The sequence below is a fragment of the Monodon monoceros genome, unplaced genomic scaffold (genome assembly GCF_005190385.1).
Source record: "Monodon monoceros isolate NGI ecotype Baffin Bay Population unplaced genomic scaffold, NGI_Narwhal_1 Super_Scaffold_18, whole genome shotgun sequence".
Classification (NCBI taxonomy): Eukaryota; Metazoa; Chordata; class Mammalia; order Artiodactyla; family Monodontidae; genus Monodon; species Monodon monoceros.
This window is the reverse complement of record NW_021703774.1, coordinates 86,874,190-86,892,434: the sequence shown is the minus strand read 5'-3', so window position 1 is coordinate 86,892,434 and position 18,245 is coordinate 86,874,190. Positions and strand designations below refer to the sequence as shown.

The window sequence follows — 18,245 nt, the reverse complement described above, 5'->3', positions numbered from 1 at the left end:
TTTGAAATTAATTAAGCGTGAATGAGTGGAGTAAATTATTCTTCAGACTACATCTGAGGTTAAGGATGGCAGACATTCCCATTTATAATATTAAAAAGAATGTTCAGTTTAGAAAACTGGGAAGGACTGAAATAAGGCAAGCAAAATAGTTCAAGAAGGTTTTTTCCCCCACAAACCAATAACTCCATTGTATTAGTAAAATAGTTTCCTTTAATTAGAGTTAAGAACTTGAAAAGTGTCACAGAATCTACCCCAAACACCAAATTACGATGATAAAATAACATCACCCTAAACAAAAATTTATAAATTTCATAAAGCACCAGAGAGTATATTTTATGTTATATTCATCCATAATAATATTTGAATATTCATTCTTGTATCTGCCTAACGTGTTTGATGTTTTCAGAAAATGTCATTACGACACTAAATAAACAGTTATGACAAACTAAAGCACAGAAAAAATATATTAAGAGATTTGACTGAAGAATCTGTGGACGTTCATGCTTTCTAGCAGGCTTTCAAACACACTAGTTGAAGTGCAATCTCTCTGTAACCCAAAGTGACTGGAAATATGTTAGACCATACCATTCTTACCTCAGAGGGAAAAGGGAAGTTTGTACAATACATCTGATCAGTAGCTTTAGTTTATTCCTTCTAAAACCTTATAAAAATGTTAATTTTGTAAATCATACTAAGTAAAATTTTCCTGTTGCATGTATTCCCTTAACATTGTTTTTTTTTTTTTTGCGGTAGCAGGCCTCTCACTGTTGTGGCCTCTCCCGTTGCGGAGCACAGGCTCCGGACGCGCAGGCTCAGCAGCCATGGCTCACGGACCCAGCTGCTCCGTGGCATGTGGGATCTCCCCGGACCGGGGCACGAACCCGTGTCCCCTGCATCGGCAGGCGGACTCCCAACCACTGCGCCACCAGGGAAGCCCCTTCCCTTAACATTTAAAAATATTTCCTGACAATGGAATCATCATAATCTTGGAATATGTTATTAATAAGAAAATATTAATAGAATTAATGAGGGGCCAGACCAGTATCCTTTGTACTTTCTTGACAATTCATTATAGCATCAAAAAACAAAGTAGAAAGAAATAAAATACTCACACATGGGCAAGGCTTGACAGCATCACTTGGAAAAAATCCAACCTCTCCAGATGTTAAATTTCTACCCTAAATTAGAAAAAAAGATGCCAGTTTTGAGAACAAATTTACTATAATGATGATCCCATAGCAGTAGATGCATAATGTTGTCAGTTGGGATCCTCAGAATTACTTCCACATTGTATCCAGTCCTAAGCATTAACTGACTATGGCTCAGGAAGGGAAGCATAAGCAGAAAGGTTTTAAAATTGTTAAACTTTACATATGGCTTAATATCACGATTATAAAATAAGAATTCAAGTTTGACTTTCCAATCTACCATTCAGTTTTGTTAACTTCACACCCCTCAATCCTATAATAGAGATAATAGCATACTATATCTTTCAAATTTATATTCATAAATACAAGTAGATCACATTGGTTTTGTATAAGCTCATAATTAATTAGGATATTGGTATCCCTAGCAGAACTCATGAGAATGTTCCTCCAACAGGATGAGACATTTCAAGACATGTGGAAATGGAAAACAGAACATAATATGACATTTTAGATGATTTTCAAATTTAGGAGAAAGAAACAGGATATTGATTAAGGGAAAGGGACAGTTAAGATGTTGGAAGAAAGGATTAGGACTCAAAACGCCATTGTAAATGAGAAAAGAGGGAAGAAATTAACAATAAGAAATGAATTTATTCTTGGAGACCTTTGGTCAAATTCCTCTTTAAAACAATCTCATGACACAATTGTTTCCCTTTTCTAGAAAGACAAACTGTACTCAAAACATACTGCAACAGGGCTTCCCTGGTGGCGCAGTGGTTGAGAGTCCGCCTGCCGATGCAGGGGACACGGGTTCGTGCCTCGGTCCGGGAAGATCCCACATGCCGCGGAGCGGCTGGGCCCGTGAGCCATGGCCGCTGAGCCTGCGCGTCCGGAGCCTGTGCTCCGCGACGGGAGAGGCCACAATGGTGAAAGGCCCGCATACCGCAAAAACAAAACAAAACATACGGCAACAATAAGCACATGTAATTAAAAAGTTCTTGTGAGATTATTTCTCCTTGTCCAGATATTGGGCTTGTTTTTATTTGCCATTTAACCATTGCTTGCTTCTCAGTAGCTCAGATGAATAAGTTGCATTATAATTGAATGTTACATGCTGTATTATTTTTGACAAAGAGAGTAACAAAAAACGATCAGAAAACATCTCCCTCTTGAAGTAGTATCGCTTTGTTCCCACAGATCTTAGCTATGAGTTTGTGGAGGAAATTTTAAAAAGTGGGAATCTAGAATTCAAGACAATGATGAGAGGAAGAAGACGAGGAGAAAAGGGAAGACGGGGGAGGGGAGAGTGGGAGAGAGAGAAGGTAAGTGGAGCAGAAAAGGGGGAAGAGTCAGAGGTATGGGGAAAAGGGGGGGAAAAAGAGAAGAGGAAAGGGTGGGGTTAGGATAGAAGGAGATCAATTACATAACCAAGCAAGGAGAAGATAATAATTTTGGCCAGGTTCTCAAACCACACTGCACTTGCATATTAGGGAAAAGGTAAGTGAACAAGTGGGGTATTCATTCATTTAGTCAACAAATACAGTATCTCATGTTTGGTTAGACATTGAGAAAAATGCAAAAATTCATACAACAGTTCTTGTTTTCCCCTGTATTTTCAGAAGATATGTATACACCTAATTATAATACAAAATAGAAAGGGCTAAATACTGAAAGAGGTACAGGAGATGCTATGGAAATTCAAAAGCTAAACTGAGTATTGGGGGTTTGCCTGAAAGCTACATGGAAGAGGGGGCACATGAATGTAAAATGTGCAGGGTTTAAACAAATAGAGATGGAAATGGAGAACATTCTGAAAACAAAATACATCATGAGAAAGGCATGGGGCTAGGAAATTACAGGATGTGCATGGGAAATGCAAATCGTTCCCTTTAAATGGAGTCTAATAATGAGTAACACTTATTGTACCCCTAACTGTATGCTAGACACTGCCCTGAGTGTTTCATTTAATCCTTATAATAATCCTTTGTCGTAGGTCCAACTACTATCCCTATTTTAAAGGTGAGAAAAATGAGACATAGAGGAGTTAAGTGATTTGCCCATGATCACAGAGCCAGTAAGTGACAGAACCAGAATTCAAATTCAATTGTTCTAACTTCAGAGTTTTGCACTGCTTCTCACTACAGTGTAAGACTCATAAAAGGGCACAGTAGAAAGAAAGCTAAAAGGTACTAAGGAACCAGTTTGACAGTGATATCTGAATTTATCATCGGCCATGGGGTTTCAATAAAGGGGTTATATTATATTTTAGAAGAACTAACCTGGCATCAGTATGCAAGCTGGCTTATAGATGGGCATGACTTTGTAGGTGAGAATAACATTAAAGAAATGGTGTCACAGAAAGGGAAGGAGGTCTGGAGGAGGGGAAACGGGTGCTAGAGACATCATTTAACTACAGTGTTTGGGACCTGCCTATGGATTAGATACGGGAAGAGAAGACTATGGGAGTTAAAGATTGGGGGAACAGTCAAGGATGGAGGTGATCCATCCAGATAACACAGATTTAGATGGCAGTCATATAGAGGGGAACCTTGAAATCATAGGAGCAAGAACGTTGTGGAAGGAAATGTAGACAGAAGAAAACAATACTTAGAGAAATCAGTCTAATTAGAAGGCAGGAAGGAACCACCAGGAGGGAGGAGAATCAGACACTAGAGCGTGATGGCAGCACGGTAACTATAAGGTTTGAAGGAAATGTTCCTTTCATTCAACTGTATTTACTGAGTGCTTTTTGGTGCTTTATTTTAAGCATGACACTGAGATACAAGTAAGTAAGTATAATATTTGGGGACTATATGACTAGCTAGACCCTTATATAAATATAAATGCACCGCGATGCTACCTGAGTAGAAAATATAAGGGTGTGCAGGTGGGAACCATGTACTGACCGAGGCTCATAAGTGAAAAGGATAAGGGTGATTGTTTTAAAGTAAAATAAGACCTCTGAGAGTATACCAAAGGAGGTAAGTCTGTTTTTCAGGGGAAAGGCCTAAGCAAGAGCTTTATAATGGTTTTCTAAAACCTATATTTGAAGATGTATCAACAAATTGGAAAACTTTGGCAATTATAAGAACGGTGAACTGTCAATTCCTATCCTTCATCAGAAAAAGAACAGAAGGTCTTACTCTATTGAATGCAGAGTTCGGGAAAAGCAGTGATATTCTGTGACAGTGCATTTAACGCTATTGGAGAACTCCCAGGAGAAGGAATTTTTCTCACTAAGCAGACTACTAACATCATTCTGAATTTTTTCCTTAATGAAATGTCCTAGCAGTGCAGGCCACATTTCCTTAATGGTCACAGGCATCCTTTAGATGACAGAGAGGTGAGAAAGAATTTAACATAACAGACAGATGAATAAAGTTACATTTCCTCACTAATTTCTATGAGATGTCAGTTTCAGCTATGGGAAATAATATGTGCTATACTTAATGATTTTCCACTTATAAGGCAGTAGCCATCCTACAACATTTGGAAGATTAAAAAACAAAGTAGTGTGTAGGTGGGGTGTCTTTGGTTCCCTGGTGTTTGTGTGTGTGCTGTGCATTGATCATTCATTAATACTAATGGGCGGAGCAGCTATCAATCTCCTACGCATGGATGGAACTGCAGACTGTAGCTATGAAATCAACCATTTTCAAAGGCAATGCTTTTGTACACTTTATGTGATCTATTTATGAAATTTTTACTAACCTTGATAAGAGACATGTAGCTGAATTTCCTTTTTCTTTACTTTTCCTGTGTGGGCATTTTATTCCGGGTCAGATAATCAACTTGTCATTCCTTTTATGCCTATTACAAATGCCAGAGATAGGGAGTCTTCTTTTCGTTATCCTCCTGTCTGATGTTTGTTTTTGTGAGTCCCTTAACATCTTCAAGGTCAACTTGAAAACATTTACAGTTATGTGTCATCTGATGTACCATACAGTGCTATCTTCATATGCATTTAGTCTACAGGGCATTCTCTACATTATGTGATGGGACTTTTGTAAATCTAACAGTACAGTTTGGGTCATTATGAAAATATTCTCTTTGGAAAGTACCTGAGAGAATAGGTTATGGGCTGTATATGGTAAGAAAAGATGCACCTTTATAGCTTTCATTAAATGTTGCAGACATAAAACAATATTAAATTATAATTCATAAAATAATCCCTTTTTTCCTGAAAAGCAAGTTGCTTCCTGTATAAAAATGAATCAAACAGAAAATTGACAACTATCTCTGAAATTCCTGAATGTCACAAATATAAATGCATATTCAGAAATTTATTCCTAACTGACCTTTGGTTATAACGATTTTTCATTTTTCTTCAATAGGAAACTACAGGGAATCATAATGAATTAAAACTACTTAGAAATGCTGGTAGAAATGATATTTACAATCTACCTATATGGAGAAAAGCATTAATGTATGCTAGAATGGCAGAGCTAAAACTGCATTTTTAAACTCATAAACAAGGATGGCTGAAAATGATAGAAAATATCCTCCAAAAATCTTAATCGTAAATTGCTTGGCTCCTAACTTTGTACAAAGGAGAAAAAATTGCTTTAAGAAAAATACAGAGTGTCTTTTCCCTGTGGCTCATTTATCCCCTTAATACCACCTGGACTGGAGCCTTAATGCACTCCTGGAATAGCACTGAACAATTTGAAACAGATGTGGAAAGCTGAATGTGAAAGGGACAGATTAATGGTTATTTATGAAAGATTGGAAGTTCTCCCAAGTTACAATGCCCTAAACACTTTCAATGTATGCATGATGGTGCTGTGGAGATTACTAAGCGATTTATCACACATGGGTAAGGGCCAGAGCAACTGTCACTCTGGCCAGTCACTCTCTCACTGTCAGAAATACACAGTCTGCCATGGGGGGCGGCGGAGGGGAGATGTACAGGGTGGCCATGAATTATGGGAATACAGGTGAATATACAAATTAATTGACTGAATGGATGGATAGCTTTTAGCAAGCACTACTTTGGGAATTATTCTGACCGGCTTCTTTTTTTTTTTATTCTTCACTTTTTGTGAGTACGTGAAATGGAACCAAAGGACCAGAAAAGGAGAGAAGACCATGACAAAGAACCTGTCTGAAATTGGCCTTTGGTAAGGAATGATCTCTGATCATAGTTGCAGCCACACTGTAACCAGTGTCATCAGTTAGATATACATCAGTGTTAGTTGTTGGAAAACAGAAAAAGGCAGTATCAGACAGCAGGGACGTGGCATCAGAAGAGCTCATTCTCTTCCCAGCTCTGCTATAAAAATCTGTGCAACTGCAGGCAAGGCTCAATGATAAGGAAGAGGATAAGATCTGCCACACAGACCTCACCAGGGTGTTACAAGGATCAAAGAATTAACATATGTGAAAGCACTTGGTAAATGCCAAAAAATCCCTATTCTTTGTTTTTTTCTACAATATTGCTTTTTGATTTATCTCAATTTTTTTACTCCTAAATTTTCATTTTTTTGGTTGGCCTATTCACATGTCATTAAAATAGAAATACCTGGTTCTGCGTATAATCCCACCATCTTCCTTATTTATATTTATGTAAGTTTGCTAAGCCACAAGTAACAGACCCTCATATGTTTCACCTGAATAGGAATTAATTGCGTTGCAGACAGTCCATTTCTTTATCTCAATGCTTTCTTGCTAGTACACACATTTTTTTCATTGTTAATTGCTTCTTGTATGTTGAGTAAGGTAAGAAACACATTTTTCTACACGTGAACACCTTGAAAATTTGCCAAACATAATTGCATATGGTTATACTGAATGGTCCTAACAGTGAATTCCAAAATATTCATGCACACACACAAAGGAACAAAACCATAAACCATGTGCTTTTACCATTTCTCAGTCAAAAGAGAACAGGGTCTTTAACTTTTGTCCAATGTATAAACGGTAAACACGAGGTTTTTCAGAAGGCTGTATGAAACTCACATTCCTGGTATAGTTCATCTGTAGGTAAGTGGCTGTCATAAGCTTAGAATTCTGAATAACTCTAAAAAAACTTGCATCTTGATCTAGGATCTTTGAAATTAAATTTATCTTCACTTTGTAAAGGTTTATAATTGCATCGAGTCATCAAAATATGTGACAAAGGCCTCTTTTATATTTGATGGTTTTTCCAATGCACACAAAATTGTTTACGTTTACTATATCTGAAATTTTGGCAGACAAAAGTGTCAAAAACTGAAAAAGAAAAGAATTGTGAAGTGTAGCTAAGAAAAACCCACTAAAAAGCCATAAGCTGTATTTCTACACTTATTAGATGTGAGATGAATATAAAAGCAGAATGAGACTTGAGACTGCAGTATATTTTTCTTGCTATCCAAAAAATGTATTCTGTAAGGTTCTTGGATTTCTCCAGCACGGAAGGGAACTCTACAGTTATGGGTGTCTTGAGGCTTTTTCTCCAGATTCTCACTGGCTAAGACACTATACTATACACAGTGCAATCTTGAATCAAAATCTTATAACTGATGAAAGAAAAATCAGCAAGCAAAAAGCCAATCTGCATGTAGGTAAGCCAAATCCTAAGTGGTTACTCAGTACAAAATCTGGAAAGAAAAACACAGTTCTACCACATCTTGGAAGAAATCCTATTTGGGGAGAGGCCACATAGTCCCCAAAATAAATCAGGATTACCAAAGGTCCAAAATATAGATATTTGTTTTTCTACTCCTAACAGACAATTGATGAATGTTTTCCTATCCTTGGTGATTTTAATTTTAAGTAATCACAAAGGAAGTATTCTGAGTAATAGCACCTTACAGATTATATGCTCATGGCAGCATTAGGCATTTTTAAAGAAATTACTCTTCTACTAAGGACAGAATTAGTATTTTAATGAAAAGTGTATTGGCTTCTTTATTTACACTATGCTAGGTACCAGGAGATTAAAAATGAATAACATGGCTACTATCTTCAAGGGTCCCATTCAGATCATGTCTTAACTAGCTTTTGATTTGGTTATTTCCATAGAGTTTTATAGAATTTTGGATCAGAAATAAAACTTTTGTGGTAATATTGATAATTTGATAGGTATAGAGAATCAGGAACCCAGTATTCTCTTCCTGGCTTTCAGATCTTCAGTAAGTCATTTAATCATCCTTGGCTTCAATATTCTCACCTGTAAAATGACAGACTTTGAACCATGAATTTCTGAGGTCTCTTTTACTACTAAAGTTCTTTGTTTATATGATCATGTTTCCCAAGTCCCTACAGTTCTCTGGTCAGTTACTGTTACTAAGAAATATCTGATCTACAGACTCTTAATTACGGATACTATGTGTCAGTAATTTAATCTGGTTGTACTTATAGAAGAGAAGAACATTTCAGGTCCTTAATGACTTTCATTCTAACTCAGTGTGAAGTCTTCCGTTTTCCAGGGTACACAGGATTGACTTGTTAGGAATGACATTCCTTCATTCATTCTTTAGGAATTCACATTCCCATGAATAATTAAAATTCAATATATGTTATAATCTGATAAATTACTTGGCCCAAAGCCTTAAGGGTATGCACACGTGCACACTCTATTGAAACCCTTCACAGTATCAAATCAATTGCAGATTGATGGCCCATGGAAGGTATTCTGTGCTTGACACAAACTTGTAGTAATTATGACAGAACATAGCTTATATGGTGGTAAAATAATGGAAGAAAAAGGACCAGAACAGATTTCCTCAGAACTTTTTCCTTAATAATGTTACTCTCTATTTGGAAAAGAAGAGGTAATACTTTACTGTTGGAACTTCTACTTAGACAGCAGAGACTTCATCTAGTCATATTATAACCTACATTTTGCCCTGTCCCAAATGTAGGTTATAATGGGAAACACGGGAAAAGTACCAGTAAGAACTGTTAATCAAAAATGCCTGTCTTGAGAGTTAACAATTAGGACCTCACCCACTTTGTCAGGAGGTTTGCCAATTTCCACAATACAGTCTGTACACTTGGAAACATTCCTGCCAACTCAGTTTATGATCTATTCAATCAAAGCCAGTTGGCAGTTACCCAGGGAAAATGATTCTTATAGGCCTTTACTAATGTCTATTATCTTCCATAATCATCTCTCCCGGGCCTCTCTTGTTCTATTACAGCCACATTCTGCCTTTATCTACTTTCCTGTAATTAGGGACCCTGATTTAGCTCAATATTTTGAGGTAAACACCTGTCAAAATAAAGATCTCATAATTACAGGACATACTTATACCAAATCAGCCTCTACTCTTTTCACACAGCTTCTAATCTTCTAATCCACAATTTCAATTCTGCCTTGATTTCTCCTAGTTTTACACAAGGGATGAGCAAGTGGTGAGAGGCAGTGTAGAAGCCAAGCCAAGATCACCTGAGGAACACCTTGAAACTGCTCCAGTACTGCCTAAAAAGGTTTCGCTGTCATGATAAAAACCAAGTTTCAGATTTCACAAAGAAACGCCCTGGGGTAGGAATCTGACCTAGGAAAAACAGTTCCCAGAGATGTTCACTCTCTGGTTTATAACGCCAAAGCAGGGAGTCTTTTGGTATCAGGAATCAAGTTTTCTTAACAAAAGAGATGATTCTTTCAGAAATATTGCTTTTGTTTTCTGTTTGCCTCTAATGATGATGCAGTCTGACACTCGAATTTTAGATCAGGAGAAAAAATGCATAGTTTTAGAAAATTCTATTGTAGCTAATATTCTTGTGTGGTCTAGAAGGAATCAGAAGAGTCTCCTCCTTATTTAGGGCAAAGGAAAAGAATGCTTTGAAGTGACTTGACAACTAAAGTAGCAGGCAGAGATGTTGGGAGGAAAGATCCACTAATTCCCCTCCACTTACTTCCCTTCTTTGGACCTCAGAGGGTGTCTGGGTCAGGTCCTGTGTTATAGGACAGATGGCTTAAGCACAAAAGGTCAACAGTTCCCACAAGTAAGCACACCATTCCCTAAGCAAAGTTTCTTTTCTGTAAACCCCTGTCCCTCTGTTTCCTTCCCACTCTCCTTGAGGTATCTAAGGCCTTCCTGGTCCAAACCTGCTGTGAAGAAAGGGCTCATGATTTTATCCTGTTTATGTCAACTGTGTCCTTCAGAATTTATCATTTGTGATTTTATGTCTAATTATGAAGTAAAAAGTTTAATATCTAACTGAAGAAATTTCAAGAACTGGGTATCAGAATTGGGTGAGCAGAGTGGTCTTCTATGAGCCTGTGTATATTAGCAGGACTCTTCATATTAAATGTGGGGAAGATGAAATTTTAAGTTTTTTAGAAACCAAACTGATACTCATTTTCCCACTTCTGAAAAATGAAGCTCTTTCAAAATCATTAACAATGATATTTCAAATCAAAATCTTTCAAAATCATTAACAATTACACCGAAATATACTTTTTCCCCTTTTCAATTTTCTTTCAAGTTTACTTCCTATTTCCTATGATTTTTACAACACCAACACGCTTGTGAGTCATTTAAATATTAAAATCCCCATTTTATAGATAAAGAACTTAAGGACACAAGGTTAAATAGCTTTAAGACTATTCTGAGAGAACAAAGATAAATTTAAATCTGACAAGATGAATGAATACTTTTATGGTTTTTCAAATAACAGCATAAAATGTAATTTGAGTTAATAAACAATGAATTTGAAAACTTGTAAATAACATATGTGTTATGGAAATAGGAGCTCTAACCAGTTATTCATTTTAAACCCATGGACTGAATGCCTCTTTTATTCTAGGCATTAGAGATGAAGATGTGAAAGCCATGGTTCTTATCTTCCTGGAGTGCTCTAACTGGACAGGGAGACGTATGAATAAACCATTAGGATACAGTATGATGAGTTACAAGATGGAAGTCCTTTTGGTTCAGATAAGGTGACCCCCCCAAATTGAGTCTTGATGGTAAAGAAGGATTTATCTAAGAGAATGTGGGTAGAGGGGAAATTTCAGGCAGAAGGTAAAATATATGTCAGTGACTGAAGGTTTGAGAAAACATGTCTCCTATGAAAAAGATCCCTTCAATTGAACCCTCCAATTTTTTCCAAGTTAGAATGAGAAAAAATGCACCTGTAAAAAAAAATCACCTGGATTGTTCGTTTGAACACAAATAAATACAGCGGTCATGTGGGAAGCAAAAGTTCTGACAAGGTAAACTAAGACAAGGGTCAGCCTGCTGCAGTCACTACCACTGTGTCTTGAGGGCTCAGACGGTGGTAAAGGGGGATTTAACCCCTTGTTGCCCATGGCCAAGTCCAGGGCCAACCCCACCCCTCCCCCACCCCAGGCTCCTTGCCTCGGGACTCCGTGTGGGTAGGAATGCTTCCCTCCCGTTGAGAATTTCCCTAAGCTCAACTTAATTTCTGACTTTTTATTCTTTCCTTTGAGGCAAAGAGTTAAAAAAATTTAAAAAGCAAATACTTCTACGTAAAGCAATGTTTTGTTTCCTGATTATTCTACCAAAACAGAACTAAACTGCCTTTAAAAAATGTGTTTTCCTTAAAGGTATAAAAAATTACAAGTGACTCTCCTAAAACAAAGAAAGGATGCTCTAACATATAGAACTAAAGTAGGAGACCAGAAGTCTGGAAGAGAGTCTAATTTTAATTCTGCACATGCCGTCCTATAGATGGATGATAAATTTGGCCCTTTAAAAACCACAGTTATAATTTACCTTCTTCATGGAGATTTCTGTGCATTAATCAGAATGCGTGTAAAAACATTTTCACTCCTTAGAATAAAGATCATGTAGATGTATGATTTGTAAGTGTGAAGTATCACAACTATTTTCTAGGTTATTTAACTTTCATTGTGGATAAAAAATATCTTTGGCACACTGATTACAGCTTACTGCTTACAACCGCCTTTTGGTTCCAATTAGCTTACAAAATTCTCCCTGTGGAACATTTGGGTATTCATAAGTGACAATGAAGCAAATAAAGCCCCATGATATAGGACACAGGATCCTCATTGTTTCAGTAAGCTTTATTCTAAGAAGAAAACACATAAAAAGCACTCTATTGTAATGGAAACCATAGATGGCATGGCAGGATGTTATATTTGCCTGTTTCTCTCTCTTGCCCTCTTTCCCTCTCTGATAAGTAGAAATCTGTATCTTTTCTGGGAAAAGTTTCCAATATGAACAAATCTCTTTAGGCCAGAAGGATATTTTCCTCAGTTACTAAGCCCTTATTATCACATATTGCAACACGTTTATCATCAGTGCAATGACATGATCAGGATTGTTCCTCCATATGTTATACTCAGTAAAAACTGTGCCTTACACCTACACTAGGAAACGTACACTAAATGGCCCATTTCCTATTTTATATTCATTTCACTGGAAGGCAATTTTATAGAACTTTCGAGGAAAGAAAAAGACAACAAAAAAGACTGAGAAAACGAATCCCTTCAATGCAAAGATTAAACAGAGAACATTTTTACAGCTCAAGTGGCAACTCATTGTTTGAAAGAAGTTATAATGAAAATGCAGATAGCCCACTCACTTCAATAGCATTTGAAATTACTGTTGTTATAATAATAATACAGACTAGACGAATAGCTATTCAAAGAAAGAAAGTTCCTGATAGATAGTAGAGGATAATTTGTATTCTCTGGACATAGAGTATGTAGAAAACATGACAGACTACAATAAAGTCCAACTTTCTACACTAATGAGTGAAGTGACTCGCTTGGAAAAAAAAAGAAGAAAACAGTTTAGTTTAGAAATCATAATTTCTTGAAAATTTCCAAATAAGCCAAAGCACTTAACTAGTACAAAAGACATTTTTGGAATGCAAATGCAAAGCCACTGTAACAGCCCAATAACAATTCTAGATTAATATCCTCAGGTTTAACTCTAGATATATTTGTAACAATATGATTTACAAAAACTCTTAATTAAAAACTTAAAATGGAAACCAGCTGCATCGCTTTATCCTGAGCTTTGATCATTCCTCAGATCACTAAGGCCGTGAGATTAGAAACCAGTTGTCTTGTTTGTGGTCCTCCCCGGATGAAACACAGTCAGACACATAGTAAGCAATTTATTAGCATTTGCATGGATGAATCGGTGGATCATTCATCCCTGAATTGATGAATGGGTGAATCAATAGAAGCTACTGTTTAACGAGCACTGTGCTAGAACTCTTCCATATTTTATTCTGTATGCATTTTACAGATGATAAAGCTGAGGTGCACAGAGCAAGTAGTCTATAAAGGTTATGCTGCTAGATGGCAGACTCAGTAACTAATACTCAGCAGAATGAGCTATAACTTCCTAAATTCTAGCACAGGAAAGAAAAACACTTAACTTGCTTCTCTGGTGCGAAATATGTACAATCTCAAATGAGACCAAACCAATTGAGTAGAGACCAAAGAGAGTTGCTTAAAAACTATCTTCTCAGAAACAAATGAAAAAGAAAAACTCCCCAATGCAGGAGTCACGTCTGTTAGGGTGCAGACCATAAAGCACTTGTCACATGGAACACGAAAACTGGCACATTAACGTACATGATCCACTGTAAACACACCTACAGACTCACTTGATTTCAGAGAATCAAACCAGCAACATTCTTTATACGCTTAGACCCAGCAAGGAAGAGAGCTTTGTTCAGAAATTTAAAAAACATGTCACTGTAGATCATGCCACTGAGTAAGTACACATTCAGGCCAGTTTCCTACAGTACTTCCCACATGTACAGCCTGTAAAACAAAAGCTGATTTTATCACGACAGCCTTAAAGTATTGCAAGATCTTAATTGCCTTTTGAATCGGACAAAACAATTGTATCAAGTTCAGTATGAAGGGTGCAGCAACTATATTTTCAATGTATACAGATTCTTTGAAAATATACCCTTTACTCGATATCTGTCAGAGCCAAAGTACTGAGTTCATTTTAACACCATATTTTGTAGTTAGTTTGCTATAAATGACCAAATAGTGAGCTGGGGATAATGCCCTAACTCTCATGGAATCTTACCAATTGGATCATCTAGTCAGTGGCTGACATTAAATTTATCTGGGATTGTATACAATCTACTCACGCCTGGGCTCAACACAGACTAACTGTATCCTAATCTCTGGAAGTGGAGTTGTGTGTTGACATTTTACAAGGCACCCCCTCCCAGATGACTCAGTCAGAGTTGTGAGCTCTGCTCTGGTCCAGCCCCGCTCTTGTAACAAATGAAGAAATTAAGCCACATAGCAATTAACTGACTTGACCCAGGCACAGAGCTATTTGGCTACAGATGCATGACTTGAATCCAGGTTTTCTCATTCTGCCACTACTCCTTTCAATAAGGCTAGTATCTGTTAGCTAAAAATCCTTTGACTGGCTTAGAGGTACCCATAAGACAATTCTGACCCACGCTATATCCTTGTCAGAAATACTTAATGAACTTGTAACGTATCTTGGAAATTCAAACAGAGCACTAGCTGCCAGCAGGCATGAAGGGTTCTTCTAAAGACAGGCAACCTAATGTCAAACCAATAATTGGAGCTGATAATTGAAGTGTGAGCTATGTCTGAGCAGTGAGTACAGAGCTGATACTCAATACACACTTGCTGAACTGAACTAAATGTACTAATTGTTTTCCTCTGTTCTAGACATTAGCCTTTCTTGTTCCTATCATATATCATCCCCTCAACAGATACACACACACGTTTTGTCATCCATTGGTTCTCATTTCTCCGGAGAGTTTCCAAAGCCATTATACCGTCATACGAGAAACACCTCATGTTTCCAGCCTGCTGAAATGAAATGACAATAATTTCTTTCTTACGGTCTAAAGAGAATAGAAGGCAGTACAATTTAGTAAAAGAGTGCTGGGGCTTCCAGTTCATCACTCCGTCCTAAGAAGAAAGAAGCTGAATGGGCTGAAAAATCAACAACTTTGCTTGGACCCATAAGAGAGGGGAAGACACAGGACAAACCTTGGCCCTGAAGACCAGAGAGACAGACAGGCAAACACAGGGAGTCACAGAGGAGGAAACTCACCAGCAGAAACTACTACAAGACCCAGTGCCGACGCAGCGGCAGAAAACCTGCACTGTAACTGACAAGTTGCTGTCAGCTTAGTGTCAACACTCCTCAGAGTTAAAAACTCCAGGAGCCCAGTCACTGGGGGAGCCCCACCATATTGCAAGACTTACCTTAAGGAGCTCAACCAGATTCCCGTGGTAAATATGAGAAAAAAAATTCCCCCTTGGCTACATGCAGAGGGAGGGCAAAAGGCATTCCCCTCTTAACAAGGCCTGCCCTTAGAGGAAACTAGTTAACCAGAGCACAACCTGCGGGGGTATTTTTAGAGCCTACCTGACCTGGGGAAGAAAAACACTCAACTCCAGCCCACTCTAGCCATCCTATACCACCTTAGAGGGGAGAAAGAAAACTGAAAACAAAACAAAACAAAACCTGTGAGGTTTATCATCCAGAGGCACAAGCTCACCAAAAAATGGGACCTAATCATAGGACTAATATGTCCCCTCCTGCCACACTTCACCACACCACTAAAGGCCTATTTACAGCAGTTCCCTTTACCCAGTACCTCACACCTGGCTACCCAAGTAAAAAATTACAAGACATACCAAAAGGCTACTTAACCTCACAGTGTGTTAGTTTGCTCATTTATAAAATGGAGATAATAATAGTATTTTTTATAGAATTTTCATTAGCATTATACGTGTTAATATATGTAAAGCGCACTTAGAACTCTACCTTGTACATAAAAAAGGTATAATGAACACTAGTCATTAGTGCTATTGTTGTCATTATTGTCGCAAGAAAGGAATAAATAAGAGGGAATTCTGTCCAGGTCTGCCGGAAACAGGGCTAGGAGTAAGAAGGTAGATGGGACAGGAAAGGCTTCGCAGAGAAGGCTCCAAATGAGCTGGAGTAGCAGCAGGAAGGCGTACACGGGAGGGATGGAGGGCACATAGCATACGGGCCACCCATGAGAGGTGAGGTCAGAGAAGCAGGCGAGGATCGGACACAGATCCTCGGGTTCACAAATGCTTCCATTCAGACTAAGAAATGTGAATTCCGTACGGTCGAAGGAAGACCCTGGAAGACTTTAACAAGGGATTATGTAATTCACTGCAACGTGAACTTTGTAGTGGTGGGAGGGTGGCAGGAAGACAGGTTCTGGAGGTGAGGAGACCAGTTAGAAGGTGGTTTCAGATGCCAAGCAGCAGCTGATTAGAGTAGAAACTAGGCAGTGACAGTAGAGATGGAGAGGAAGAAATGCACTGAGAGCTAGTCAGAGGATAAAAGGAGGCTTATCTGATGACTAAGGAGATGAGGAGGTGGTGAGAGAATGGAAGGAATAGAGAATATACCAAGATGCCAGGCTTGAGTGGAGGGCGGTGGATGGATTGGATGGTTATGTCATCAATCAATAAGGATACAGAACACTTGAACGACACTATCAATTACTTGGACTTCATTGGCATTGGTAGGACATCCCACCCCAAAAAGTAGAATACACGTTCTTTTCAACAGTACACAGAACATTTCTCAAGATAGACCACTTTCTGGGCCATGAAATAATTCTTAATAAAATAAAAATTATTTAAGTCATACAAACTATTTTCCCTTAGGATACGGAATTAAATTAGAAATTAAAAGAGAGCGGGGGAAGATGGCAGAAGATTAAGACGCGGAGATCACCTTCCTCCCCACATATACATCAGAAATACATCTACACGTGGAACAACTCCTACAGAACACCTACTGAATGCTGGCAGAAGACCTCAGACCTCCGAAAAGGCAAGAACTCCCCATGTACCTGGGTAGGGCAAAAGAAAAAAGAATAAACAGAGACAAAAGGATAGGGACGGGACCTGCACCAGTGGGAGGGAGCTGTGAAGGAGGAAAGGTTTCCGCATACTAGGAGCCCCTTTGCGGGCGGAGACTGCGGGTGGCGAAAGGGGATGCTTCAGCGCCGCGGAGGAGAGCGCAGCAACAGGGGTGCGGAGGACAAAGTGGAGAGATACCCGCACAGAGAATCGGTGCCTACCGGCACTCACCAGCCCCAGAGGCTTCTCTGCTCACCCGCCGGGGCGGGCGGGGCTGGGAGCTGAGGCTCGGGTTTTGGGTCGGAGCGCAGGGAGAGGACTAGGGTTGGCGGCGTGAACACAGCCTGAAGGGGTTAGTGCACCATGGCTAGCCGGAAGGGAGTCCGGAAAAAGTCTGGACCTGCCGAAGAGGCAAGAGACTTTTTCTTCCCTCTTTGTTTCCTGGTGCGCGAGGGGAGGGGATTAAGAGCGCTGCTTAAAGGAGCTCCAGAGACTGGCGCAAGCCGCGGCTAAAAGCGCGGACCCCAGAGACAGGCATGAGACGCCAAGGCTGCTGCTGCTGCCACCAAGAAGCCTGTGTGTGAGCACAGGTCACTCTCCACACCTCCCGTCCAGGGAGCCTGTGCAGCCCGCCACTGCCAGGGTCCCGGGATCCAGGGACAACTCCCCTGGGAGAACGCACGGCGCGCCTCAGGCTAGTGCAACGTCACGCCGGCCTCTGCCGCCACAGGCTCACCCCGCATCCGCATCCCTCCTTTCCCCCGGCCTGGGTGAGCCAGAGCCCCCGAAGCAGTGGCTCCTTTAACCCCGTCCTCTCTGAACGAAGAACAGACGCCCTCCGGCAACATACACGCAGACTCGGGGCCAAATCCAAACCTGAACCCCGGGAGCTGTGCGAACAAAGAAGAGAAAGGGAAATCTCTCCCAGCAGCCTCAGGAGCAGCAGATTAAATCTCCAAAATCAACGTGATGTACCCTGCATCTGTGGAATACCTGAATAGACAACTAATCATCCCAAATTGAGGAGGTGGACTTTAAGAGCAAGATTTATTATTTTTTCCCCATTTCCTCTTTCTGTGTGTGTGTATGTGTATGCTTCTGTGTGAGATTTTGTCTGTGTAGCTTTGCTTTCACCATTTGTCCTAGGGTTCTATAGGTCAATTTTTTTTTTACGCTAAAAAAAAAAATCTTTTCTTAATAATAATTTTTTTATTTTACTAGCTTTATTTTACCTTACCTTATTTTATTTTCTTTTATTTTCTTCCTTCCTTCCTTCCTTCCTTCCTTCCTTCCTTCCTTCCTTCCTT

General features: G+C 39.1%; 1 protein-coding gene across 2 annotated transcripts in view; it reads right to left on the bottom strand.

Moving 5' to 3' along the window:
• The window catches only part of VAV3 (vav guanine nucleotide exchange factor 3), a 398,245-nt gene that overhangs the window by 51,726 nt on the left and 328,274 nt on the right, over nucleotides 1–18,245 (bottom strand). For both annotated transcript variants that reach the window (XM_029227383.1, XM_029227384.1), the window contains exon 21: nucleotides 1,113–1,178. In XM_029227383.1, coding sequence (XP_029083216.1) covers nucleotides 1,113–1,178 — 66 coding nt within the window. The remainder of the gene's footprint in view (nucleotides 1–1,112; nucleotides 1,179–18,245) is intronic.